This window comes from Nestor notabilis, unplaced genomic scaffold (assembly GCF_000696875.1).
Source record: "Nestor notabilis isolate BGI_N333 unplaced genomic scaffold, ASM69687v1 scaffold4588, whole genome shotgun sequence".
In the NCBI taxonomy this organism is placed as follows: domain Eukaryota; kingdom Metazoa; phylum Chordata; class Aves; order Psittaciformes; family Psittacidae; genus Nestor; species Nestor notabilis.
The window spans coordinates 2,649-30,285 of record NW_009940446.1 but is presented as its reverse complement, the minus strand read 5'-3'; the positions used below and the strand labels follow the sequence as shown (position 1 = coordinate 30,285).

Genomic DNA, 27,637 nt, shown 5'->3' with positions numbered 1-27,637 from the left:
TGCAGCCTCACTAGTGCCTAGCAGAGGGGAGTAATAACTCCTGGCTATGTTCTAATTAATGCAACTGTAGATGAGGTTATCATTTTTCACAAGAAGGTTGGACTAACCCACGTTCACTTTGGTGCCAATCAGACCTCAGGTCCTTCTCTGCAGAACTGCTAGCAAGCCAGTCCGTCACTGGCCTGTACAGTTGCATGGGGTTGTTCACTTCCTCCATTCACCTTGTCCCCCACCAGATGCAGGATTCTGTATTTGCCTTTGTTCACAAAGCTCCTGCCAGCACATTCCTCCAGTCTGGAAAAGTCTTCTATGTGGGAACCATACCCTCAGTATATCAGTCTCTCCCTCTCCTCCAAGTTAGCAACATCCAGAATTCCTGACTCTCCTACTACCCAGGTCCATCCATGTCACCCTAACATCCTCTGAAATGCCACCTGAAATGGAGATTTTGAACTGTCGACTACTATCTTTCTAGACAAGTAGTACAGCCAGTTACTCATCCACGATGTAGTCCACCCTACTTCTTGGGTTGCAATAGGAGACTGTTTCAAAAACCTTGTTAAGATGAAGGAAAACAATATCCATGCTATGTGATGCATGATTGGCCACATGCTGTGTCCTTCCAGGATGTGGTCCAAAAGAGAACTGAGTCTGAAATGTCCTCTAACGTGCATTTAGCCAAGGTGATGCTTGTCTGTTGAAATCTGCTATGTGCAGTACACTTCCTCAAACATGTCAATGCCTTAAAAATCATCCCCAGTTGAGTAGGCATAGTTATAAATTAACAGTGCAGGAAGCCAATGTTTTTAAAAGGCATTGTGCTGTATGAAGTTGTACACCAATCTGTAGTACTGTGCCTGCTTAACATACTGCAGTTTTTATTCTCCTCTCCATTTTGTTTTCACCTTTTAATTCCCTTTTTTCTACAGGTTGCCAACGAAAAAGGTTCTGTTTAGCTATAATGGTGAGTATTACTATTTTTCTGAGTTGATTACAGTCACACTTTGAATATGTAACGCACCTTTATTCTCACTTTAACAAATTTTTATGGTTTTGTTTAAAAAGATGATCAGATGCTTTAGCTAAAAAAATTAATGTTTGGATAATAAGCTGGCTATATTTGATGAATGATTTTCCATTAATAATTACCAACGCAGAATAACTCAACTTCTTAACATCACAGAATAAAGTCACAATTGAATTAATTCTAAGTAGGATGCAATCAGTTGGAAGAAATTGAGATATGGTCTGGAATTAGATTGTGAATTAATGTAATTGAAATAAGATTAATAAAATTAATATTATTTTATATTTGAGCACATAACCACATAGTGCTATTAAAATGAATGGTTTGCTAGAGTTAAACAATACTATATTGGAAATCATGAAATCATCAAATAACAGAATGGGTTGAAAGGAACCTTAAAGATCATGTAGTTCCAATCCCTCAGCCATGGGAAGGGACATGTTCCATTAGACCAGGCTGCTCAAAACTATTCTTGAGAGCAGATATAATGTGGTACTTGACGGGGGAGGTCAGCAAACAGGTGAGAGAGAAAAGGCTGAAATGTTCAATACCTTTTTTTTTGCGTTCCAGTTTTCACAAAATAGGTTAATTGTGAGTAAAAGTTTATTTCAGCTATTATTAACAATTTGGGAGTAGCGTCATGAAAAGAAAAGGAAAGGAATGCCTAAAAGAATACTGAGATAAATTGGAGTATTCAGGATGGCGCCGTCTAATGAAACCTACCCTTAAAATACTTAACCAAACTGATATCTCAAATACTGGTGATTAGCAGGATGAATAAGTTCCCAGAAAACTGGAGAAAGGCAAACACAATGTCATATCTAACAAAAGAGGAAAGGAAAAATCTAAAGAATTACAGAAAAGTCAGCCCTAATAGCATTTCCAAGACACTGGAACAGTCTTAAACAATGCATTTGTAGGCAACTACCTAATAATAAGGAGATAAGATGACTTGCACCGGGACGTGGCAGAAATACATCCTATGAAGTTGACCTCATTTCCTACTTTGACAGAAAAACAGATACAGAGGATGTGTTTGACACAGCACATCCTTGATACAGTCCCACATGACATTCATAAGCAAGCAAAGCAGATACAGACTAAATTAAATTCACATAAGGTAGATGTGCAACAGATTACAAAGCTGGACTCTGAGAGCAATTATTTACTGCTAAAGTGAGAGAACATCTCACACAGGCTTCCGCAATGCTGTCTTCTAGCTCTAGCACTATAAAACATTGCCATTAATTACTTGCTCAATCACATCGACAGTAAGCATATCAAATTTACATATAATGCCTATTTGGGAGGACTTGCAAGAAGCTTGGAAGGCAGGATTAAAATTCAAAACTTGTCACCTTAGAGAAATGCTTGAAATCAATATGATAAAATTCATTGAAGAAAAATTAAAAAATATATAAAAAGCATAAACTAGAAAAATAGTTACAGTAATACTGCTGGAAAACCCTGAAGATTACAGAGGACCACAAACTGAATCTGAGTTGAAGAGGTAATGTTCTTACAAGAAATTATATTCCAGGGAGATGTTGAAGGGAGTAGTTATGATGGAGGTAATTACTTGTCTCTGTTCAGTATTAGTGAAGAATCAGTTGCATGGGATGTGAGAAACAAATGGGACATTTAGAAAAGCTCTAAAGGTTTCAGTGTCTTCACACAGAAGATAAGAAACAAGGACAGAGTAGAGACACAGCAGTTTATATGGATTCTTACAAAGGGATATTAGAATCATAGAATAGTTTGGGTTGGAAGGGGCCTTAAAGATCGTCTAGTTCCAATACCTTGCCATGGTCAGGGACACCTTTAGAGCTTTTTTTCTGTTAAACTATGAGTTACGTTTGTTAGCTAGATCCTCAGGTTGTATAAATTAGGAGAACTAAATGACCTCAGTTCATGTTATACAGTTTATTAACCTGTATTTTTGACAACTTGTGTTCATGTGAAAACTCTTCTTTTGCAGCCCCGGATTAGGATCAAGAGCTAAAACTATAGAGTATTTTGAGGCCTGTTTCTGTACTGAGAAGGAATCCACAGCACAAATGTTATTTAAAACACTGTTAAAAAAATAAAAGGCTTCCAGTATGCTAATTGCAAAGCAGTAATAACTATCGAACTCTTTCAAGAGATTATTTTATGCACTAGCATAATTAACCCCAGAGATGCACACATGAACATGACATATTGTAATATCATTTTTTGAAGTGCTTGCTGGTTTAAGAGATGCCTGATATAGCACAGCATATTTTCTTTAGAAATAATAATAAATGTTGAAATTAAATAAAGCTGTATTTTTGTTGCAAAGTGTTTGTTGCAATTCTTATTTTCAGTCCTGTAAATCTAGCTCCATGTATTTCAAGCAGCTGAGAATGAGTGTCAGCATTGCGGGAAGAGAACACTCCCATGCTCTTAACCTTGGTCACATTTTGTCACCACACACTTATGTTTGTGAAATAATCAGAAAATTATTCACATTTGTGTCAGCACCCAGAGCAATCAGCATGCACAGTGATTGTTCCCTGCCATGCAATATTCATAGCCATTTTGTCCAGACAGTGTCTGTGCCAGCTGGAGAATGTAGGCAGATTTGCCAGCTGCAGTCCTGGTCCACATGGAAGAATCACCACCTTCCTCTCCAGTTTATGTTGCTTTTTCATTTTTACCCTGTGCTGCCCCCTCACGATGCTGCCCAAGCCTGGATCTTAAACAATTTGATTCCAAAATCAATTGTAAGTTGAAGGAAGCAGACTATGCTTGCATGAGTCAACTGCCTTCTCCCTGGTCCTTTGATCCTTTGAACCACAAATCATCTCACAGGTATGTGTGTGTTCAAGACCTTTGCATCGTGGCCCTGTCTTGGTGTACAGGAACATTTTGCCTTCTGACACACTGCTATGTATCGTGGTTAAGATTAATATTTTAATGAGAATTGCTGCTGCTTTCATTAAAATGAATATGATGAACTAATTTATAAAATATTATTGTCAGTTAAAACATTAAAATTAAAAGCAGTTTAAATGGAATAATCTTCAGGCTACTCAGCCTCTTGCACTATTTGGCCTGGTGTAATTTCAATCCAGACAGCATTTAAACTCTTGAGTTGTGGAACTGTGAAAACAGAAGTTCAGCAGTCAGTGGGTCTCTACAGGTAAAATATACATTTTTCCCTTAATACACGGACGCACACATCCTTTGGAATGTCATGAACAGATTGATATATAAGGTTTGATTTTGTATTAGTTTCTCAATGGAAAAATAACAGAAGTGTTCGTATTGTGGACAGCATACCCATTAACCAGATGGGGGAAAAAAAAATATTGAGAAAAGCATTTCAGAGAGTTCAAGAGAGAGTTCCTGGGGACAGAAATGAATATGTATAGGTAAATATAACAAAAGAAGTATTGAAAAATTTTAAAAATAGAGATACATTTTTACATCTAAACACATCTATAACTATTAATGTGTTATAAATATTGTGCAAGAGGTAATAGATCTACCCATGAAGGACCTAATAGTATTTCGTGTTTTCAGTAAAACACTGAAGTGGGAAAAATTCATATTTAGAACCAGTGTGATCTGCGTGATTCTCAAAAGTTGTAGCAAGCGTTCCTGCCCATTTTTTCAAAAGATTTACTCTATTCTGAATTTGTTCCAAACCCAACTTTTCCTCTTGAATTCCATTTTTGTGTAGCACAAATGCCATCTAGCATGTCTAGCCAAAAGAATTATTCACATGGTATGGATTAGGTTTAAATTAGCCCAGGTGATAAACTGGTGGAAGGAGTACAAACAAGAGAAGGAACTACTGGGATTATAGGAAGGGGAAAAGAGGAATTTTTTTATTGACCTCTGGGTTTGTAAGTTTGTTCATCTATGCATATTTTAAAAAAACAGTTGCCCTATCTATTCAAACAGCTTCTGTCTATAAATGAAAAATGAGAGTATATTGGCAATTGCGGTCTACAAAATATCTGAGAAACCAATGGAAAAATTATTAAGAGAAAAAAATCTTTTAAGAAGAGATTGTAAAGAGCAAAACTCAACATGGAAAATAGAAAGCTTTTGTAGTAGTACTATAAATTTAATGGATGTTTCAATAGTGCAACATATTTAGACCAAGTTCTGCTGCCTTTACGGTGCTTTTGTTCATTATTTTTCTGGTAAAATGCACGTTTTTGTCAGGATCACAATGTCTGCCTATGTTTAGGACTTATGGTCCCTTTTTTCTCATCCTCTCTTGCAGTCTGACACAGTATGTTCACTGTTTCCTGTGAGTGCTTGAGGTGTTTCTGTTGCCATGTGCTACAACTCAAACTGGCAAAAAAAATACTTATTAAAGTTGGCCCAAGTGGTCAAAAGGAAGACTTGCCTACCACAAAGCATGTATCTGATCAGTGACATAGGCCAAGGGAGGGAGGCCCAGAATTCATTACCTAAGAAGATGTGGTTGCTGGACCAGACTAAGGGCAGCCCTTTGCCCAAGGTTTCAGTTGTCTGGGATCCAAAGTCTGGTTTGGTGTAGCACAGCTCTGTGGTCTTGGCTCAGTTTTAATGAGAAAATAGCGGGAAGTGCAGAAGCTAAAGCTATGCAAAGGCAGGGAAGTAAAAGCAGAGTTAAAAACTAACAGTTAAAAAGTAACAGTAACAGCTCAAGGATACAAAAGGAAAAAAATCTATACCTTAAGGCAAAAAAAAAAAAAAAAATCCTTAAAAGCAGAGATCAGAAAATGGCAACTCAGCAACACTGAGAATCATCCTGTTATGAGGATTAAGAAGCCAAGCCTTTCCCACCTGACCGATGCTTACCCTGCACAGGCTCACTGGCTGCCTTACTGGGGCTGGTGAGTATGGAATAGTGGCTATCTAGCGTGTGCATTAGCAAAGGCATAGTTGTACCATATGAATACGTTGTATTTATCATTCTTGCAGCATCTCTTTGTACATTATAAAAGATGTCTGAACAAAAATGAACTGGTGATTTCTGTGTAGGACTGCTCTCACTTATCCAAGGAGTTGTATCTAGTTATATACATGGTGATACTAGGTTGTTTCTATGGTAGTCAAGTCACACACCCCTAAACAAATGGTATGGTGTAGCTTACAAGTTTAGGGAAGAACCTACTGCAAGCTATCTTCTCTACAAGTGGTGACAATCGCGTTGCAATATGCCAAACTTAATATGTATCCAAAAGTGCCACTAAGCGGGCCTGATGTTAAGCCTAATAGTAGGCATATGGACGACCTGTTCAGGTTTCTAATATTGGTTTGAGAGGCTACTTCTGCCACTGCCCTTGTCAGTCTACTCATGATCAAAAGAAGAGTTTGGACTCGGAGTGCCAGCATTCACTGCTGGGACCAGATAGGGCCACATATTTGAGATGAACACCAGTAGGTACATATCTGCCATGAAACATCTGCACAAAACCTTCTGAGAGCTCATACTGACAGTGAAATATAGTATGTTCCCCTCGTCACCTCTAACTGGTTGGTGAGGTTTGCAATTGGCAAGCTTACTGCAAGCATCATCTCTCTGAAGCTGTGTGCAGCCATGCACAGACTAATCTGACCACAGTAATCTACACTGACAGCATAACAAAGGTGGCATGTGGTCCATGATATTTTGGTTCCACTGCCAAGATTTCCATGCCTGGCTGTGTCTCCTGAGAGGTTCCCATCCAGATATAAGCCACAATGACTGCTCTTACCTGTTCTGCAAGCTGTAGTGAAACACTGTTTAGGAGAATGCTTGCAGCTGTGTCATTGCACACATACTGTGCTGGTTCATGCACAGTTTTCCCCATTCTTCACACGTATTTACTTGACTGAACCCAGAGAGGGCTGACCTCAGGGCAATGCTGCAGTATGGCTGGCAAGAAGAACATGGCACCTGCTGCCTTGAGGTTGACCAAGTGATGCTGCTGGGGTGGGAAGCTTGTGTGGTGAATTACTGTAATGAGAAGAGTGTAAAGGCTATGAGGCTGTAGCAACCACTTAGTACAATGTAGTGCCTATATGGTCACCTTTTACCTGTGGTTGTTGATTGAGTGCTTGAGCACTTGTGTGTGTGAATCTGTCTGTATGACGAATGGGATTTCTTTGGCACGAGCAATTGGGGTCAGTTTCTCTACCTCTTACTTTGACCCTAAATCTGTTGATTTAAATATCTGTGGATCTGGGCATGCTGGTCACAGAGGTAAATCATACTGTGGCAGGACTCTAGTTAGACATCTGATGAGCTTTATCACTTAAACCGCCATTATTCTAAATTACATGGAAATCTGGATTAGAATCGTAAGAATTGAGATAGACAGCCTGAAATGTCTGAATTAAGAATGGAACTGTTTGATACCATGCCAACAACTCACAGCAGTGAGCTGCCAGGCTGTTGTCAAACAGGGTGAAAGCAGCCCCATTCCTACTCCAAACATATGGAGACCAAAGTGACAGTGAGAAAATCACTTTAACACATTGCTTTTCTCTGCACAAACACATCTAGAAGCTAGTCACTCGCAATTTAGGAATCCTATTCTGCCATTAGAACATAGGACAGAGAAGACGTTGTGGGATAATACTTTAGGTGAAGTGTTTTTTACTGCATTACTTATATTGCACTGCAGTTGTTAATAAGAGTAGTAAGTGCAAGCTGTGGCAGTCATTACAAAGTAGTGATATATTTTGTGCAAGGAGTCACCAGTCAAATTTCTGTTTGAGTTCAAAGAAAAGGATGGCCTGTATCATTGCAGAGTTTAACTCGGAGATAAGCAATTACAGGGCTTCTCTTATGCATTGTGTTGTGCCTACTGGCAAATGACTGAATTGGGGTCTGATGTCCTGCTTTTTTCCTAAATGTGCTGAGAGTCACTCCATTTTCCTGGCAAAATTTAGCAGTACTGCAATTCTCCTTCTAGATCTGTGCACAAACGTTGATACCAGTCTGCTTGCAGCAGCCAGAAGGGAAGGTGCTGTGGTCTTCGTTAATGGGTTGTCCATCCCGGAGGTGACCTTCAGCACCCAGAACCTCAGTGACCACTGCTATCTCCTGCACTCTGAAGGTGGTTAGAAATGAAATTTTTATATTACTCAATAGGCTCATTCAGACAAATCATGAGACTTTTGAAAGAAAGGCTGTGGAATAATTATGCTCCAGCTTTAAAGAGATTCTTGGACATTTAAAGCTGGTTTTTATCTGTTACTCCACCAGTTCAGTGATACTAATATTTGAATTTCTGTCAGATGTGGGGTGTTTTTTGAAGCTCAAGGGTAGAAATCAAGTAATGCTGAAACAGGTACAAGTCAGATATTTTTGTACTTAATCGTAGAGACTAGAACTAGGACTAGGACCCTAACTCAAAAGCTTAGCAGAGCTGCTATGCTTGGAATAGGTTTATCTTCAATAGAGAAAAAGGATCAAGTTTAACTGATTCTAAATAGTCACAGGTAAGTCAATGTATGGTTTTTTACACTGAGCAGAGTTACTTTGCTTACAAAGGAAACTACTGAAATAAAAATATTTGCTGAATCACAATAGAATAGATTAATGGTTTTGGATTTTTTTTGTTTAGTTTTTGATTTTTTTTTTTATGCCAACGACTGTGAAAAAGTAAATTTCAGCACGGTTTCTTGTGTCACAAAACAAAGCTGTTTAGAAGTACAAGTTACATTTTCACTCTCCTTTAAAAGAAATATCATTCCTGTGTAAACTAGCTGATTTCCAAGCAAATACCTTGCCTCTGGTTTATCATTGGCAAGTCTTCAAAGTTGAAAATTAAAAACAAAATACCAAACAAACCAAAGCGAAACCAGAGGTCTATAACTTAAAACACAGACATGCTTGTTCACTTAATCTGACTGGCTGGTAACATTTATCACAGATGGTAGAATATTTAATTTCTTATGCTTCCAGAACAAGGAGATAACTTTATAAAGTATTTCCAAAGATCTGTGCTAACAATGATGATGTGCTTTTTTGATAATGTCAGTGCAAATCAGGAGTCATTCTCCTGGAACTGATGGAGCTGAACAGGCATAAGGAAAAGAACTGGATTATCATTTCTAGTGAGCACTTCACTTGAGTCTCCATGAACATGTCTTTTCCCACTTTCCTGATGTTATATTTGATGTAATACAGCAGCCAGTGACAGACTTCAATGTCGTCCAGACTTCTGTCTCATAAATAAAACTTTATACAAAAAAAACCCTCACAGAGCAAATTTTAAGGATTTATTTCCTATTATGTGATGTACAGTGATTGCATGTTGCTGACCTTGGCCTTTCTATTAACTTCCATACAGAAGATTGCTTGCAACAGAGGAATGTAGAAATCGTGTGGTCTGATGCAATTTCCCCTCATTCACAGTTATTTAGCTCTGGTGGGGACAGTGTGGGAGGCAGGTCCAATATAAAGCACTGCTGGCAAGAAATGGTATTATTTTGATTACAAGCCCATACATATAAACATACACACACACATTACCACTTAATATCTCTGCTAGTCACGCTAATGCATCCAAACCAGCTGTGCTTTCAAAAGTGACTATCCTTTGATGCTCTGACTTCCTGCAGCACTGAAAAGCCCAGCTGAAGTCACAAAGGGAAAGATCCCCTTCACTCCCTAGGAAACAGACTGCCATCTCCTTCTCCAGGTTCCTCTCATTTACTACAAAATGGAGACAAAATGATGACTAGATTTTTCCTCTGCTTATTCAGCTTGGAGCCTTAAATTGTCTTGTAATGGTTCAGATTTGAAACTATGATTTTTTTTCAGTTTAGCCTTACATGCTATCTCTGTTAGGAATGTCAAAGTTCTTTTGCTGCTTTTATTTTTTATTCTTTTAAGCTTTGGTAAAAGAACCATGCATATTTCTTTATGTCTGATGTTCAAAAACCTGGAGATCAGAGATCAAGTAATAAAGGCTGTTAGATTTATCTTTTGATATCTGCTCAGTGGGTATTTATTGTGCTTTTAACGATGACTGCTAAGTTCATTTTGACTAAAGAAATGAAACCTTTAAGGAATATCTTAGGGTAATAGATTATACTGAATCTCACCTGACTTTTTCTAAATTAACATACAGTAAACCAGTGCAAAATGAAGCATATAAAGCTAACCTAGATCACTGGAAGCAAGATTGAAATGGGGGATTCAGGATACATTTAATGCAGTGATATAGCTCTGCAGATCAGAAAGGCAAACATAAATGAAATGCAATCTGTTATATAGTTTTCTATCACATGGAGAACATAGTAGTTACAGGTAAATGAAGCCAGAAGGAAAGTGAGCTTCCTTTGACTTACTCCTGACATTGTTCATTTCAGAAAAGTATAGAACTAAAATATTAGACCGGGTATATTCTTTATATTCTGAAACCTTTACTAGAAATTTTCCCAGTTGCAAAAGAATGCACCCAACGTTTCATAAAGATTAATACATAGTTATGGCTCTGTTTCCAGTATCTTTGTAATAAATCAGTTTATAACGAGACTGACTAATAATTAACACATAGAGAACCTGCCTAGAAAACAGCCTGTAGATTTCTGCTCAGACTTCTTTCTGAATACTAACTGAAGTAATTGCATGTGCAGTAAATGGATATTTACTGCTAAAGTGAAGCACAGAGAGCTTGAAATAAGGTTGCTAGAGGTAAAAGAATGTGTCTCAAAAGTCAGATATTGATCTTATATTGCATTGCAAGTGAAGTTTGGATGGCAAAGCAGCTTGACTCTAGAAAAAATTTCTCCCGAGGACTTTACCGTGTTGAAGATGATGGTTCTGCAAAGTGGAACAGGCTAAAAAGGAGTCTGTATCAGGGAAGATCCTGCAGGGTACGAGGCTGTTGCACAGGAAGAGATGATGACTGCAGCTTTAATATTGTCTCCAGAGCAGCTATATGTTACTGTGACCAGTTCTGTGCCTCAGGTTCTCCTGGCCCTGTAGACTGCTGTGCTGACTACTGGGATGTCTGTGACCACCGTGTTGAGCCCACCAGGTCAGATGAACCTTGGCCACCTCTGACATCAGGTAGGCTTAAAGAAAATGTTTAGTTGGCATTAATACATCATGATAAAAATATACTTGGAAGCAAAATTACTGATCAGAGCGCATGCATCCTAAAAACGTGACTAAAGACATAGTGGAGAAAGACAGTATGAAACTGGAGTAAGAATTACACTTGCTGTTATTTCTGTGTCTCTAGCAATGTATTTTTAGCATTGGTTAAATTGGTTAAATGATATTTTTGTTGGACAGAATCTCTGTTTTACTTGCAACTTCTCAGAGATAACCTCATTGAGTTAAAATTAAAGTAATCTCAACAATTTCAATAGAGCTTCACAGCCCAACAATAGGTGAACAGCAAGCTCTAAATTATCATATCCATCAGTACATACAAATAATCAAGAAAACTGAGGGTTATTCTGAATTGTACTGTTCTGAAGTATTATGCGATGGTTTTGATCCAGCATAGCTTTCATGGGGGACAGCACAAAAGCAGGAGTAGGTACAGGGATGTGGTTAGATCAAGTATTTCTGGCATATTTTAGTTTCTTACTAGTTAGTTTGTAGTGGAAATTCCTCCGGGAGTACTCTAAACTTAGTCTATTTTTTTTTAGAACTAGAGATTGCAAAAAAATTGTCTACAGACAGCTGGTCCTCCCTTGGTTCCCTTTTATGCCAAATCTCTGCTGGTGAGAAAAGTTTAGAATTGTGGATTCTACGACTATGTAGGTTGTTGCTATTGGTACACCAAACCTGGCTGAAAATTTAGAGACTGTACCAAACTTTTAGAAGCCTAAAATCGACAAAAATGATGCCATGAATCCTTAATTTTAACTATTTCTTCACAATAACCCTACTGCTTGCCTTCCAGCACTCAGACCACAAACTGTTCAGAAGGCTATGTTTGTCAGCTAGGCATGCAGCCAAAATATGATAAGTAGGAGTGACAGAAATGCTGTAAACCAACTTTGATTTTCTAAAGTGTTTCTAATAATCTAAAAGAATGTCCTTTATTTATGTAAATAAAGAGACTTCTTTCATATTTATTTGGCGCATTTCTGGCAGATCAGGGGATTGTTGTCAAAAGCTCTACATAAACATTTAGCAGCCTTTCTGCTCCAGAGCTGACAGCCTGCGGCTCTAGTTTGATGTTTCATGGAAACAAATCACTACAAAACCTGCAGCATTTTTCCATGTGGGACCTGCATGGAGGTGTACCTTTAAAAGGTAAAAGTATAACAGAAAGTTTAGATAAGGGAATAAGTGAGGCATAACATGTTTACTGCCTTTCTTAATCCAATTTTTGTATGTATGTTCAGTGTTTTGTAACACCTGGACTGTACATACCTGCAAGAGGTAGAAATTATATTTACTGTGTTCAAGCACCTCAAAACAAGATCCTGTTTTTCTGATCCTTAAAGTGCTTCCCTGATGGAAAATCTGCAGCTTTTTAAAAATGTCTTTGTTGGATATTTGTTATGTAAGTAATTTAGAGGGTAAAAGGGGAATAATAAAGCAGCCAAAATGTGGAAGGAAAAAAAAAAATCCACAACTGTAAAGTAACTTTCTAGAACTGGAATGTCTGAGGAACAGGGAAGAGAGAATCTAATTGGAAGAAAAAAATAGAAAAAAAAATCTGAATGCCTGAAGGTTAAGCAAAATATGAAACATTTTTAGAAATGACTTAAGTATATTAGCTGACTTTTAGCTACTGAGATTACACTTCTGCCTTTGGCTAAGAATTACTTAAGCACTAGAAGACCACTTATGCCAAAGTACTTTTCACCTGGAAGATTTTGATCTTTTGGTTGCCTGTGGTTTTGCTCTCAGTGCTTCCTGAGTCATATTTCTTTAAATAAACCAATAACCTGAAGTGCTTTACTTGGGCTGGAATGAGCAGCAATAAAACTGCTCGGTGCTTTATTTCTGGATTGCTGCCTATTCACTGACTTGGTGCACTGCAACAGTGAGCTACTTGGCTTCTTGCATGGGTGTGCACTGTGGGGAGGGCCAGTTTTGGTTTAACTGTATGGAACTGCTTTGACTTTGCCTTTATGAACCCAGCATTCAGTATTTTTTGATGTCTTTCCTTGTAGTTTTATAAGAAACTGTGCACATGCCTGCCTTAGATACCAAATAGAAAGTCTGGATTTTTAAAATTATTATTATTTTAATTTTTGTTATTAGAAGAACTGCTACAGTTTTATTTACTGAGTATATTTATTATTTATCTTTTTCTTTCGATTACTCTGATTGTACAAAAAAGCCCTGTCAGGGTCAACACACTGGGTCTCACTCTGAAGGTGGCATAGAAGTGACATCCAGAGAGTTTGCTAATTGCTTTTGCACCACACGACCAGGATCTGGCCTACAATTGAATAAACCTGGAGACATTTCACTGACAGTACTTACACCAGTAGTGGGGGCAAATTAAGTAAGATCTGTAAGGGTACAGGAATGCTGGACTGTGAGGGAAGTCCTTGTTCATCAAATACTCTTCCTTCCAACCATGATTTTCACATAATATAATCCCATTCATAAAGTCATAAAGCTGCATCTTCAAATTATTTGATTTCCACTTAATATATTAATATTCCAACTGAATATGATCACAGCCAATCTTTCTGTGTTCTCATGCAAACAGTGTCTTTTAGCTTAGATATCTCTGCCCTCTGCCACTGATGCCTCAGGCAGCATTCCTGGCCCTCTTAGTCTTAATTTGGCTGGACTAGAGAAACTGAATGGTTTTAATCTTCAATCCCCTAAGCATTTATAATATTAGAAAGATTCTTCTATACTTGTCCAGGTTTGCATTTTTTCCCAGGCATGGTCGATGATTCCTGCTAGCAGAGCTCCAGTGAGGCTCTGTCCCTCAGATGCTGCATCAGTACTTTCTTCCCTTGATATATTTGAAGTATCTTGCTTGATGCCTCCTTCTAGCTACTGCCTGATGCTGACTGTGACAGACTGTGACAAACTGTGAACACTTAAGTAATTCACATCATGTATTCCCTGAAAAATGCCTCGGCTCTCAGCAGAAGCTGAATTAGAGCAGACACTTGGGACGTCAGACTGTGTAGGTGGGATATCTGTCATACCTGCACTAACATAGCCTACTGTATGACTAACAGGGAAAGACAGGCACATATAATTAATTCATCAGCTCTAGTCTACTTTGGTATGAAATTAGCTACGGCTAATGCCAATAAGAGATGTTTAGGCAGCCGAGGCGCACATGGCAGACAGCCCTCACCGTGAGAGGCTTCCTCACACCTGTGGTAGGGAAAAAGCACGATGTACTACTGCAAATGCAAGTCAACACTATATTAATACAAAATATGGTTTAAGCTTCTTGAAAATGGAGGAGAAAACAGAACTTGAAGGTTCTGGCTTCGAATCTTTTTAGTGGGGGAGGAACCACAATCTCTACCTGGCTGGAAAACAAAGCCCCATGGGATAAATGTACTATGTTTGTTATAGACTTGATCCAAAGCTCTGTGCAGACATTCTTCCAGGCCAGGCTGGATGGAGCTTTAAGCAACCTGGTTCAGGGGAAGGTATCTCTGCTCATGGCAAGGTGGGTTGAAACTAGATGATCTTTGCAGTCCCTTCCAACCCAAACCATTCTGTGATTCTGTGATTGGATCTTTATTTTATTGAAGTTTTGACAATCAAGCACACCAAAGAAAGAGTTTGTATGGAAGACTTTAAAACACACACAAAGTCTTTTCTCACAAAAGTGTTATCCAAGAAAAAAATTAGGAAGCATGTATTTGTTTGGAAAAATCATCACTGAGTTTAGGTTTTATATTGGGTTTGGAGAATATAAGAAACACACATTTCCTTGAAACATAATTGATCGACCTGTTTTTCTAAAAGAAATTAAACTGGGAAGGAAAAAGAAGATATTACAATAGGCTTGGAGTTGTTATTAATTTTTAAAATTCTATAGCTGGAAAATCTTATTTTCATTTTAATTGACAAATGGAAAATTATTTTTATTTGGAGTGTATTCTATTGAATTTTATTAGAGAAAAATAACTTTATTTGAAGAATTATATTTTTTACATGTAAGATATTTTTTCAGTGGGTGTTTTGAATCTGTTGCTGATTTTCCTTACTATGAATGATAATGCACCTGGTCAAATATTAAAATACATCAAACTGCCCTCATTACTCGGAAGAAACTGGAAAAAAATGTTCCTGACTTTCAAGTAAATAATTTCTGCACATTGCATATAACTAATTAATTCAATAGTAGCAAGAGTTTTGAGTTAATTGACTTAAAAAATGGTAATTTTTTTCACACATGTATATGTTATGTTGGCAGGTTGTTATAGAGCTGGCCGATATTACGGAGAAGGAACAATAATTAAAGACAACTGCAATTCCTGGTAATGTTTTAGAGAACAGCAAATTGAATTTTATTTAGCATATGTCATGAAAGATGAATTAAGGTAGTCAGCATCCTTAAATTCATACTAACTGTAATCAAATCAAAATAGCTGGAAGAGTAGTGCTGTATTAAGCTATTGTAGTACTAGATTACAGCCAGTTTAGAAGAATGGCAAGAGTTACCCTATGGGCTTTCTAATTAACATATAAAAAATAGAGTATTAAAATCTCCACCTCCCTGGCCTAATTCTGTTCCTGCTCAGTCAGTCTGCTGGCTCTGACTTAAGTCAAAATGGTTTCAGCCTAGACTTGCCTGAATGCAGACAAAACAATTACCATTAAAGTTTAGGGTATTATTTTAGAATGTCTTCCTCTGTTTCTCTGGCATGAGTGATGAAACCTGGCATTATTTCACAAAGGAGGGATATATATATATATATTTATGTAGGAAAGGGATGAACTGTTTGAGCATTCCTTTTTCTGCTTTGGGACAGGAGCAGGTGGTGCAGGAAAGGGAGCTCTGCTGCCAGTCCTGGCAGCTGGCTGCCTGAGCTGCCTCTCTGCTTTGTTGCTCCAAAAACCAGCCTTGCACCTCCAGCCCTAAGGAAGCCCAGGGGACTCCAGTATCACCCAAACAGAGCTGGGGCCCCCGCTGCCCTGACTGTAGCCTGGGGTCCTTGGAGCAACGTGTCTACTGCAACACGGCTCCTTTCTGGATTTCCAGCGTGAAGCTTTCTCAAAAGGTCTCCTGTACAGGACATTGTCTTTTACACCTAGTTTGGTCTGAGAAACATGGAAGCAAAATTTTTCAAATACAGCCTTTCCCATAAGCTGTAAACCTTCCCACCTTGTTCCAGTTAGGATTCATTAGGTAGTGAAGTAGCAAGAAGTAGCATCGTGTTTTCATAAATATTGTGTGCCATTTATATTGTTAACACTTTTGGTTTTTTATCCATCTTCCTTCTGCTGTTAAAGTGCATATTTTTCATTTGACAATTTATTTTCTGCTGAGTGATATTCTTGCCCTTTCAGCAAATGCTTGCAAAGTCTCTGGAAGTGTTCAGAAGAAATATGCCTTGTTCGCCAAGACTTAATTCAGCACATCAATTCTGGAGATTATGGGTGAGAACACTTTCATTTAAGGTTTTGTTGTAAACCACTGTATTGCTTATTGTATGTATGTGCAAATAGCAAGTTATGCAGTCCTCATCACCCCTCCCTCCCCCTCTTACATTACAGCAGTTTGACTGTAAGTGTACACCTGTGAAAATTTCCAAAATCTCTGGCAGATTATCCATTTGAAATGGAAAAATACCAAAAGTCTCATGCTGGTAAGAGTCAACATTGTAAACATCTATCTAAAACTTTCTCCAAATGTAGTACAATTTCTTTTCCTCACAAAATGTTATTTAGACAATATTCCCTTATTCTTCACTTTATTACTTGGATAGGTATTTAAAGTAATTTTTAATCCTCCCTCAAGAGCATTGTTCCACATATTGGGACTCTAGGTAATGTTGGAAGAGAAGAAAATAGGCCAAAAGAGGACCAAGGTATCAGAATTTTGTAAGGCTCAGTGTTTCTCTTACAACCAGTTCTTGTTCTCTGCAGGTAATGCAGAGAGATTAGAGACACCCCAGTGAGGGAAGTGTGCTGTGGTATCCTGCTGACTATTTCCAGACAGATATAGGGATTGCCTTCCTAGAAGCTGGGGTGCTAAATTCACCACTGAGCCTGCCCAGATTTCAAACAGTGATTCAATGCTAAAACATTTTGTACTTCATGGGAGACATTAAAACCAATTGACTTAGGATAGACAATTAAGTTAGGCACCCAGAGCCTTTCACCTGCCTCTTGTTAGTGGTCAGTGGTAAGGTTTGCCACAGGGTGGTTAAGTCCAGCTGAGATACGATGCCACTTCTGCAGGTGCTTGCACTCTTCATTCTCTACAGTGAAGACCAAAAGAAGTGAGACTTCTCATTTGGGCAGCATGAATCCTGTCTCCTTGCTCCTCATACACAAGCAAGAAAGAATGGGGTAAAGATAATATTCTCCCCTGTGGCCCAGCTTTTTTCTAGTAATAACAAATTTCAGTGTGTTCTAAATGTATATGGCTCCAAGGTAAGTTTTTTTCTGTTGTGCACACAGTTTGCGGTTAACATTGCAATCTCAGTCTAGTCTACTTGAGAGTAGGGAGGGGATAATTAAACAACCATAGAGATCCCTCTCTTTCAACCTGGCTATTGGTGTAAAACTCAGTCACAATGTGTCAGATGGGCTTTCTGCTGGGTTCAACAGTGTCTCACTATTGGTGCACTAGAGCTCGAAGGCAATGTAGGTACATGAAGCTGTTAGTTCTCTGTGGGCATCTGACCTGAAGCATAATTTGAGCATAACTTCAAGACAGCACTAACTGTTACAATCAAGCACCTTGTTTTCCAGTGTGTCTCTGAAGTATTGCTTGCTTATCTCCTGCAGGCTGACATGATGCTGACCTCAAATCGCCACTTTCCATACACTGCTGTGTTGCTCCATCCTACACTCATTTGCAGTGGAAGAGCCTGTACTAAGTCATAGACTCATAGAATGATTAGGGTTGGAAAAGACCTTAAGATCATCAAATTCCATCCCCTCTGCCATGGGCAGGGATACCTCACACTAGACCGTGTTCCCAAGGCTCTGTCTAACCTGGCCTTGAACACTGACAGGGATGGAGCAGTTACCTCTTCTTTGGGTAACCTGTTCCAGCACCTCACCACCCTCATAGTAAAGGACTTCTTCTTTTTATCTAACCTGAACTTCCCCTGTTTAAGTGTAAACCCATTATGCCTGGTCCTATCACTACAGTCCCTGATGAAGAGTCCCTCTCCAGCATTCTTGTAGGCCCCCTTCAGATACTGGAAGGCTTCTAAGAGGTCTACATGCAGCTTCTCTTCTCTAGGCTGTTTTCTCATGTGTACCGAATACAAGGTTTTGAAATGTAAGTGGAAAGACTTATATCTGGATGTTATTGTTAGTGGTGTTCTTGCAAAGAAGCAAGTTATTAATGTGAATGGTATCTCTAACCTGGGTTTTGCTTGTTTGTTTTCTGTCTGTGAGAAAGATGGAAAGCTGCCAACTACACTCAGTTCTGGGGAATGACAGTGGAAGAAGGTTTCAAAAAGCGCTTGGGCACCTTCCCTCCATCTCATTCCTTGCTGAGTATGAAAGAAGCTCCAGTAAGTGTACAATTGTTAATTTTTAAAATAACTTTATCACATGGAAAATAAATGTGGACAATTGTAAGATTATGATTCAGGGATTCAACAGTAATTAAACATGCGAAATGCTTCTGTGTTGAATATGAAACTCAAGGAATAGTTCTCCAAGCCACAGAGTGTGTGGTCCTATTGATGGAAATCAAACAAGGAGGAGCAAAAGCAAATTTAACCCTTGGGAAGCTATGCACCAATATTGACTTATCATTGTAGATCACAGGTGTTTGAAAACTTTGCTTCTTTAGGATGCTTCCATACTATTGTCTCCATTTGTTAATCATTGCACACATAGCTGTAGCCATAAAAAAAATTAAATAAGTCTGGGCATAATTCATTAACACTAACAGCTGAGACTAAACACCACTCTTTGAAAGAAGCTCTGAAAACCCATAGGATAGAGCAATGTAAAGATGCAGTAAAAAACTGGGGGTTTAGCCAAATGGAAGGAAAAACGATGGGAAGAATGGGAAGATGAGATGATTCTCTACTACCAGCTTTCTAAACCTCTTTGCTATGGCTATTTTCATGGCAGCCTAATTGAATTTCTTATCATATATTTATGCTTTTATATTTAGTTCTGCAACAAAGCAAATATGCATGAAGTTGTGAAAGTAGGATAAGCAATTAAAGAAGAAATGCATCGCTATTAAACCCAGAATAGATTTTTAAATTCTTTGGATCAGTTTCTTGACTTCTTTCTTAGAAGAACCAAAATTACAGTGCAAAGCTACCACTTGTCAGGGAATTTGGGAAGGAGGAGGAGTGCCATGTGCCTCTGCAACAATTTTAACAATCCTAGCCCTTTTACTTGGTGCAGACTGGTTCTTTGTCCCACACAGTCAGCTTCCTGCACCAGCATGGTGAGGTATTGGGTTGTGGCCTACACTGGCTATCTTGCTTAAAATTACACTATGGAGGGTTATCGGAGCAAGAAGTTGACAGATACTAAACTTTAAGTTTTGCCTTTTATGATTTGCTAGACTACTCCTCGCAGCCACAGAAGGATCCACTTCAGTTCAAGATGGCAAGTCAAAATTAGACAGGGACATAAAAGAGTTTAGTGTAAATTTAGTAGGTATCTGCTACAAATTACCAGTTAACTGTATTGAGGCTAAAGATAGTTGAGGTTGATTTGTTGTTTTTTTCCTTGAGGAACACAGTGTGATGCTTATATAGGAGAAGCAAAAAGTGAATATCATGTACCTAGTTCAGAGATTGACATCTACATTACTAGGTATCTAGCTAGATGAGACAAATCCCACCCAGGAAAACAAGACAGAAAGTTACAGAAATTCTATATGATATTTCCTCTTTTCCATTCAGTTTGAGGTAGCTGCTCACTCAGTGGTCCTGCATTATGTCCAGCCTATTTAATCATCATTATTAAGTTTCCTGTAGCTTCTTTGACAGCTGCACCACTTGAGGTCTTTATTCCACTGATACATTTCTCAGGCAAATTTTCTCTACCTGTTGTAGTTTTTCAAAATCTGTGAGCCACAACCCAACTACCTTTGGCCCTGCCAGACACCTGAGGAGCTTCAGTGCATTTCTCCAGAAATCCAGCATTATGCATTTATGCATTTGACCCTCATGAAGTCCTACATATTGCTGGACACACAAGATGTGCACAGGATTCTAAGAAATATTTCATTGTACTTACAAAAGCTAAAAATATAAAATAATAACCTCCAACTTTCTCAGTTTCTGAACAATTCTCTGAGCTTGCAGAAAATGTCTTTGAACTGTAATTGTACATGAGCCCGCCTCCTTCCTATGGTTTCTCTTCAGAACTATTAGAACTTTCTTGCTCTTACCCCAGTGGTTTCTGTCTTAACTAGTCTTGATGTAAAAATATTTTTCTCTAAAGCTTCCTGAAAAGCTCCAAATCTCCCTGATTCTGTCTCATTCTATAGTTTTCTAGAAGAACATAATCTCTTTAGTGCCCTTGTTCTGCCTCAGGAAATTCTATTATTTGCCACATTTTAATACTTCACAAAAATATTTAAAAAAAAGAAGTTTTATTCACTCATAGCCAGCTCCATATCACTGCATGATCCAGCAATTTCATAGCATAGGTTTGTCTCAGCAGGGGTACATTAAGAGACTCTTCCAAATGGTAAACCAACTGTAAGCCATGGAGTTGACTTCCAGGTATTTTTTAAGATAAGTATCTTATCAGATTTTCAGAGACTCTTGCCCCTGCTTTACCTTTCACAAACTATTTTCTGTCACTGCTATTTGGTGAAGCAAGCTAACACATTTACAGAGCCCTAAGTGGTAAAAAAAAAGTTTTCATGACAGTGTTTCCATTAAGCTTCACCTGTAACTAGGTGACAACTTTGAAGAGAGTAAAAAGATATGAATGACGAAATTCAGAAATAATGACTTTTAAACATTTTTCAGATATTCTCCAAACCTTAATGGCTTGACCTTTAAGTGACTTTGCTGAGTACTAATTCACCTGCAGGCCAATGTACTAGTTACTTATTGTGGATAAATTGGCAGTAATTAAATATTCATGTATTCTCTGGGATTCTTACTGCCTTTCCCACTTTGCAAGTGAGAAAACTGCAAGTCATTTGCCCAGAGTAATATACTTAGTTGATAAAAATGCTACAATTAGTGTTCAGAAAGTTTGGGCTCTGTCTTGTGCTGACTTGATTAAAACCTGGTAGTGTTGCTAACGTAGAAAGAGAACCACAGCTACCCATTCGTTAACTATAATTCTTTTTCTTTTTTTTTTTCACTTTAAATGAAAATAATTTCTTCAGCATGCTGCTGATCTACTATTCTACTATTTAGAGAATAAATGAGAGTTTCTGGCTGTTCTGATTATTTTCTACTGTCTTTGGAGGATGCTTGAGAAAAGCTTCTTTGTATAGAAGGGGCTGCTTACTCAATTGCATGGAAAAAAGGATTAAAGAATATAAATCCCTTCTGTGTTAACCATGTTATATCTATGGCAGAGTCCTAGTTATCTGCAGTCCTGAAAGGTTTAGTTGTAGAGTAGAGGCTTTTCCAACTACAAATACGGCTTCTTTAACATTACTTCAAATTAAATGGTGTGAAGGAGCTACATTTCATCTTAGGGAAAACACAAACTTCTTGAAGTTGTTTATAGAGCTTTTAAAAGCTCTGCTATTAATAAAAGACTATACCTGCTCAAGAAGATGATGTTTATGTCTGGAATGTGATGTCACAATAGAATACCTAAAAGACAATGATATGGAACAAGAACTAAATCTGAACTGAGTACCCTCTGCTGCAGAGTATGCCTAGACCTGAACATAGACTGACACCTAAATACACCACTAAAACTGTTGTGACTCCTGGCAGAACTGGAGCTGCTGATAGCCTCGTGTGTGTTATCTGAGAAGGCATTTTGAAAGTGTTTACTTACTGAATGGATAGTGTAATCATTCTTGAAGTCTGTGCAGCAGAAAAATAACTGCCATGCCCTTAAATCACATTGTGATACACGTTTGGTGGTATTCTGTCAGTACGTGTTCTGGCAATGGCGAGGTCTGAACCTGTCAGCATCAAAGTACTCACCTAAGTGTCATCTTACAAGAAAATGGAATACGTAGTTTAGTAATAAGGCACTATTTTGTAATAAGTATCAAAGAACTTGTAAATAAAATGTGAAGGTGTACAAAGTACACCAGCTGTTCCATAGATACATGACTTTCATAGTAAAAAGATCAGCAGTTGTAGATCTCTTTTGTAAACTGAAAGTCGTGCACGCCCCTTTTGTCTTCACAAAGCAAGTGATGTCCAGAACCTTTTTCCTACTTAAAAAAAAAAAAAAAAATATACAGCTTTCCCTCAGAAAAACTATTTCCACATTTGCAAATTCAGTAATCTTCAGCTTTTTTTTTTTCTCTGAAAGGCCATCTAATTCTTCTGAAGTCATAGATGAAGTATGAGTGTTCTTTTACATCCACCTACCTTCCTGCTTTGGCCTAGCTTGGCTGCAGGGAATACATATGAAGGTTTAAAAATAGTTTGTCACTCATCCATTTTGCTGATTGCATTGTGCTGTCTGATGCTGGTTCTTGGATCATACATTGCGAAGCAATTGTCTAGACTTAATATTTGTCACAGAACAGCAGTGCTTCTCAATATCAGGATAGGAATTTCTCATATAATAAGCTAATGTTTCTGGCTACAGGTCAATCCAGCATTTCTAAATGACAAGGCTGAGGGTTAATGAGGGATTTGCTCTGGGATTTACAATACAAGGCTTTTAAATACTTTGGCAGTAGTTTAGGAATACATAAAGTAACACATTTTTTCAGACCAAAGACCTATTTAGAATTTTATTTTCTCAGCTGCCTCATTTGTAACATTGTAAGCAGTCACTGCCCTCCTAAGTGTGCTGAACAACCTTTGCCAAATTTTGCTTGTTTACTGGTTGATAATGAGCAGTTTTATCATTTAAAAGAAACACTATTTGTCTATGATTTCACCTATAAGATTTATGTCATCTTCAAAGTAAATCTTGTGCTTGTGCTTGCTCATTAATAATGAGCATAATAATTTACCAAGATATTGTTTAAATTAGCTGTTGCTTTCTGTGTGTCATTTGAGGTTGCAAGTCCCATGCATGTAACAAGCTTTTGAAAAATCAGACTTTTGCAAGTTATTAATCAAAATATTGAGATTAATATTTTAGCAAGATTTAAAAAGTTACTTTTTTTTATGGTCGGAGGCAAAACTTTCAAAAGCACTTAAGTGACTTAACAGTTTGCAGTATACTTTAATGGTATTTAGGACTTAGCCTGCATCTAACATAGTGAACCTAGAAGCACTTGAGTGTTACTGGGTCTAGGCATATCTACAGACTGCATCAATTTGTTGCGTTGGTATCCTAATTTAATGTCAGATACAGAACTGAGGTACAAGTTTCTTTTATCTCTAGCTGCTTCTCAGTCGTGGGTTTCTGTGGGAAATCCAGGTGTACAAGCTAGATGGAGACAATGCTGTTTCCTGGCATACACAACAAAGTTATCTGAATACAGCCAAAGTGGTAAAGTTTGGTTCCCCAGAGTGTCCTTAAATAGTTTGAAAGAACTGAGCTCAAAAGTTTAAATCATCTTAGGAACAGGTATGTAGTCTTATAAGTCACACAAGCAATTTAGAAAAGTGGTTCAGAAAGGACAGAATTAGAAGGCAAGTAAATAAAAGTAAAATAAAGGAATTTGAACAGAATTGAATCTATTGTGCTTCAGGATATGAGGCTGCTTATAAGAAAGAAGCATCCGGGAATGTTTTGCTTAGGAGCAGATTATTGTAGTTTGTATATTGTATTTTCCTCTGAAACAGATGTTATCAACAATTGTTTGAGACAAACTGATAGACTGGATAGACTAATATTGTCATTCTGTGTGGCTATTCCTATTTCCCTGCACAGCAGAAGCAATCATTCCATAAAGTTCAACAGCAAAAAAAAACGAAAACCAAACATGGGTCAATGGTTTTGGTATGTTGAACACAGAGAGATTAATAGCAGTTGTACCAGATGGTTCTTGCATATGCAGATATGCAAAGCTTGGAGGACATAAATGAAGTCTGAGATGAAGATGCCAATATTGGCTGTCCAAATGGCTTTAGTAAACAGACCATGAATTTTCATCTACTCAACATTGGAGTGCAATGCAAAAGGAAAATCACTGACTTTTGTTCTGGAATGAGAATAAGTGCTGGAGATTGAAAAACCTCTGTGTAAAAGACAAATCAATGATACACAATGATCAATGACAATACACTGATGCCTCCCTCACAGGGTGACTAAAATTTCCTACCTACAGCCATGTGTCAAGGAGAATAAGGTAACAGGTTTGTAGCAGAAGGCTTTTCTTTCCAAAAATGCCAAAATTAATTATATGGGTCATAATTAACATGTTTCATAAGGAATTGCTGTTTGAGATAAAAATCAGAGAGAAACTAGAGAGGTTATTCAGGTTGGCAGTTGTGGAGCTTAGCTTCCAGCTCAACTAGGGGAGTGCCAGAATTCCCTGCTCTCAGGGGGTCCACAGCACTCAGCCACAGGGCAGCTATCACATTGGTGCTCAGGAAGCCACAGATGCCAATGCTTTGGGTTTCCTTGTTTTAAAATTTAAAAACTTTAAATACAAAATTAGGGTAAAATTTAAGATAAAAATAGATATCGAAGCATGTACAGATCTCTTACATTTTGTTTTAGGGAAATTCAGTTCCAGAAGAAAAATTTCCTGCATTTTTTGCAGCCACTTATGCATGGCCTGAATGGATTCATGATCCCCTGGATCAACGAAACTGTGGAGCATCCTGGGCTTTTTCAACCACAAGTAATTATTTTCTTTCTCCTTTAAAAAATATCTTTGATGTTAGATGTGTGATGAAAATTTCTAGTGATTAGTAATGAAGTAACTTCAGCTTGCTGTTCACTTTTTATCAGCAAATAACATTTAAATTTCTACAGCTTTCCTTTTAAGTTGTCCTCAAGTCTTAAGAAGTCCAATCTAAGCTGTAGAGCTTTGTTTACTTTTCGTAAGTTCATGCAACAAAGGGAGGTGTTACAGAAAGTAGAAAATTTCTAGTAGAAAATTTGTTTTCCACAGAAAGTAGAAAGTAAATTGACTAATGCACCTTTTTGTAATGGATAAAGTAAAAACCTGCATCCCTTGCTTGCAGAATTGCATTCTTGACTTGAAAGCTTAAAACAGGTGATCTTTATTTTTTTCCTTTAATGTATGTTTACATTTGTGCATTTACTATTGTCCAACCCTTGCTATTTCAGCAAATTAAATACAACCTTTTCAATAATTTTATGAGAAGAAGACCCTGAAACTGCTCAGATAGTTGTGGAAGTAACTGTTTTCAGATTCTGCAAGCAAAGAAATTTCAGTAAGGCAATTCAACTGCATGTTCTGCAACCTCTGTTTTTAGGAGAAATGGACAAAAGTGTTTGTGTCACTTTCTTAAAAGAAGGTACAGCGATCATTTACATTCATTTTTCTCATGTTGCAATAAATCTCAGTATATATTGGTACATATAAAAATGGAGAAGAAATATTATGCAATCAGTCTTTATGACTTAATCTGGCCAGTGGGTCCTCATGGGCGCAGGTTTCTGCAACTGCTTTAAATCACAGCAGTAAGAGAAGGAAAGGAACATTTAGTTCAGTTAATCCCAGCTCCCTGGCAAAGACAGACTGAAGGCACTCCATTGTCAATATGTCTTGTCAAGTGTAGTTATAAAAGAGAAAACCAAGGAAGCTCCTAACAGCACTCTGGACAGATTATTGCAAAGATGAACAGAGCTCAATGAGGGAAAGACTTTCCAGATCTTCAGTCTAAATTTTCCCTTTCATAATTGAATATTTTGATCTTAATTCACATAATTCTTTTCAATGCTAAATACTATGAGATGCCTTCCCATGTTGTTTAGGTGCATCTAGCATTTTCAATCTGAATTTTCAATACTTTTTTGTAAGATTAATTGTTTCTCTATGAATAGACAAGCACTACTGTATCATTTTTCTTATCATAAGTAATTCCTATCAATATTCCAAAACTCTTCAGTAAAAAGTTTTTACACCTATGAAAATAAATTCACCTTCATGTGACACCTCACAAAAGCAAAGAACACCGTTGCTGTCAGCTGCCATCAGTAAATTGACTCTTCTGAAATCTTGTCCAAAGTTCACTGAAGTTAGTGTTGATTTTGATAGAACTTTAGGTTTCCAGGTGGTGTTTTTTATTATTTTCAGGTTGAAAGATAAAGGCTAACAATAATAAAAATATAATTTAAGCACAGGTACTGACTGGGATTGGGGCTTAATAATTGTTTCATTGTCACTCATTAAAGGAACGAGAAGTAGCTCTAAGGTGTCTATCTCAGAAGAACAGTTTTGTGTGATAAGGGTGGGTGGTCCAACGAATCCCACTTCTACACACTATTATGAGGATTTCCACTAAAGCAAATACATACTTTCAGTCTTGAATTTTATTCTTCATAGGACTGTTCATTTTTGCCTTTCTTTTTTTCTCAACTAAAGGAAGGGAAGGAAGAAAAGAAAGAAAAGAGATATGGAGATTCAGCTGCAGAGAGGTGGGGGAGTATTTGCATCTTCTGCTGAAGACAACCAGAAATGAATATGCATTTACAAACATGCTAGAGACTATCAGACTAAATTACGTAAATGCCTCATCTGATGTTTTGATATGTGGGACTTTATGATAATCAGTAAATCTATTGATTTATAATATTACAGCAAAGTTGCTCATGATTCGCAATTTCACAATCCTCTCTTGGAAGTCTGTACAGTTTATATCTTTATTGTTTTGTAAAGATATCTGCACAGTCAGAAAATACTGAAGTTGTGTTTCAGTCCCTATTTCACAATAACCAGTGTGAAGTTGTAATTATCTGGTTTTGATAATGGAAAATTTGTTTCAAAACAGGTGTTGCAGCAGATAGAATAGCAATTCGTTCTGGCGGTCAGATCACAGACAACCTTTCAGTTCAGAATTTGATCTCTTGTGATACAAGGAATCAACATGGATGTAATGGTGGAAGTATTGATGGTGCTTGGAGATATCTGAAAACACACGGGTAAATATTTAACCTATCTGTCTAGGTTATTTTAACTTTATCCAGTTGCTTAAGATACAGTGTTGCTTGTGTTACAATGATGATTTCTGACCTTTCAAAAAAGAGGCATTTATCTTTGCCCTAGGTTAGATTTAGTGTATTAATTCATCAGGACTATCACTTTCTCTCATTTACACCTTCTTTAAACCACCTTTATGAAACCCAGGAACTACCAAGCATTTCTGAAGAAGTGAGTGAAGATTACTTTGAATGAGGGCTCTCAGGGAGAAAACTCTGAGATCATCCTGCTCCTATTTAAGCCTCATTACATCTAGATGTTTTTAGCTGTAATACAACTGGGGAAAATGGTA

The 27,637-nt window shown here is 37.7% G+C and overlaps 1 protein-coding gene across 1 annotated transcript; it reads left to right on the top strand.

Annotated features, from left to right (window-relative positions):
* Positions 1 to 10,601: 10,601 nt before the first annotated feature.
* On the top strand, positions 10,602 to 27,307 carry TINAG (tubulointerstitial nephritis antigen). Its single transcript, XM_010020344.1, has 6 exons — positions 10,602 to 11,060; positions 15,367 to 15,430; positions 16,464 to 16,553; positions 18,535 to 18,649; positions 24,894 to 25,017; positions 27,137 to 27,307. Exons 1-6 carry the CDS (start codon positions 10,691 to 10,693, stop codon positions 27,289 to 27,291), a joined length of 918 nt encoding a protein of 305 aa, XP_010018646.1. The 5' UTR covers positions 10,602 to 10,690; the 3' UTR covers positions 27,292 to 27,307.
* Positions 27,308 to 27,637: the final 330 nt, after the last annotated feature.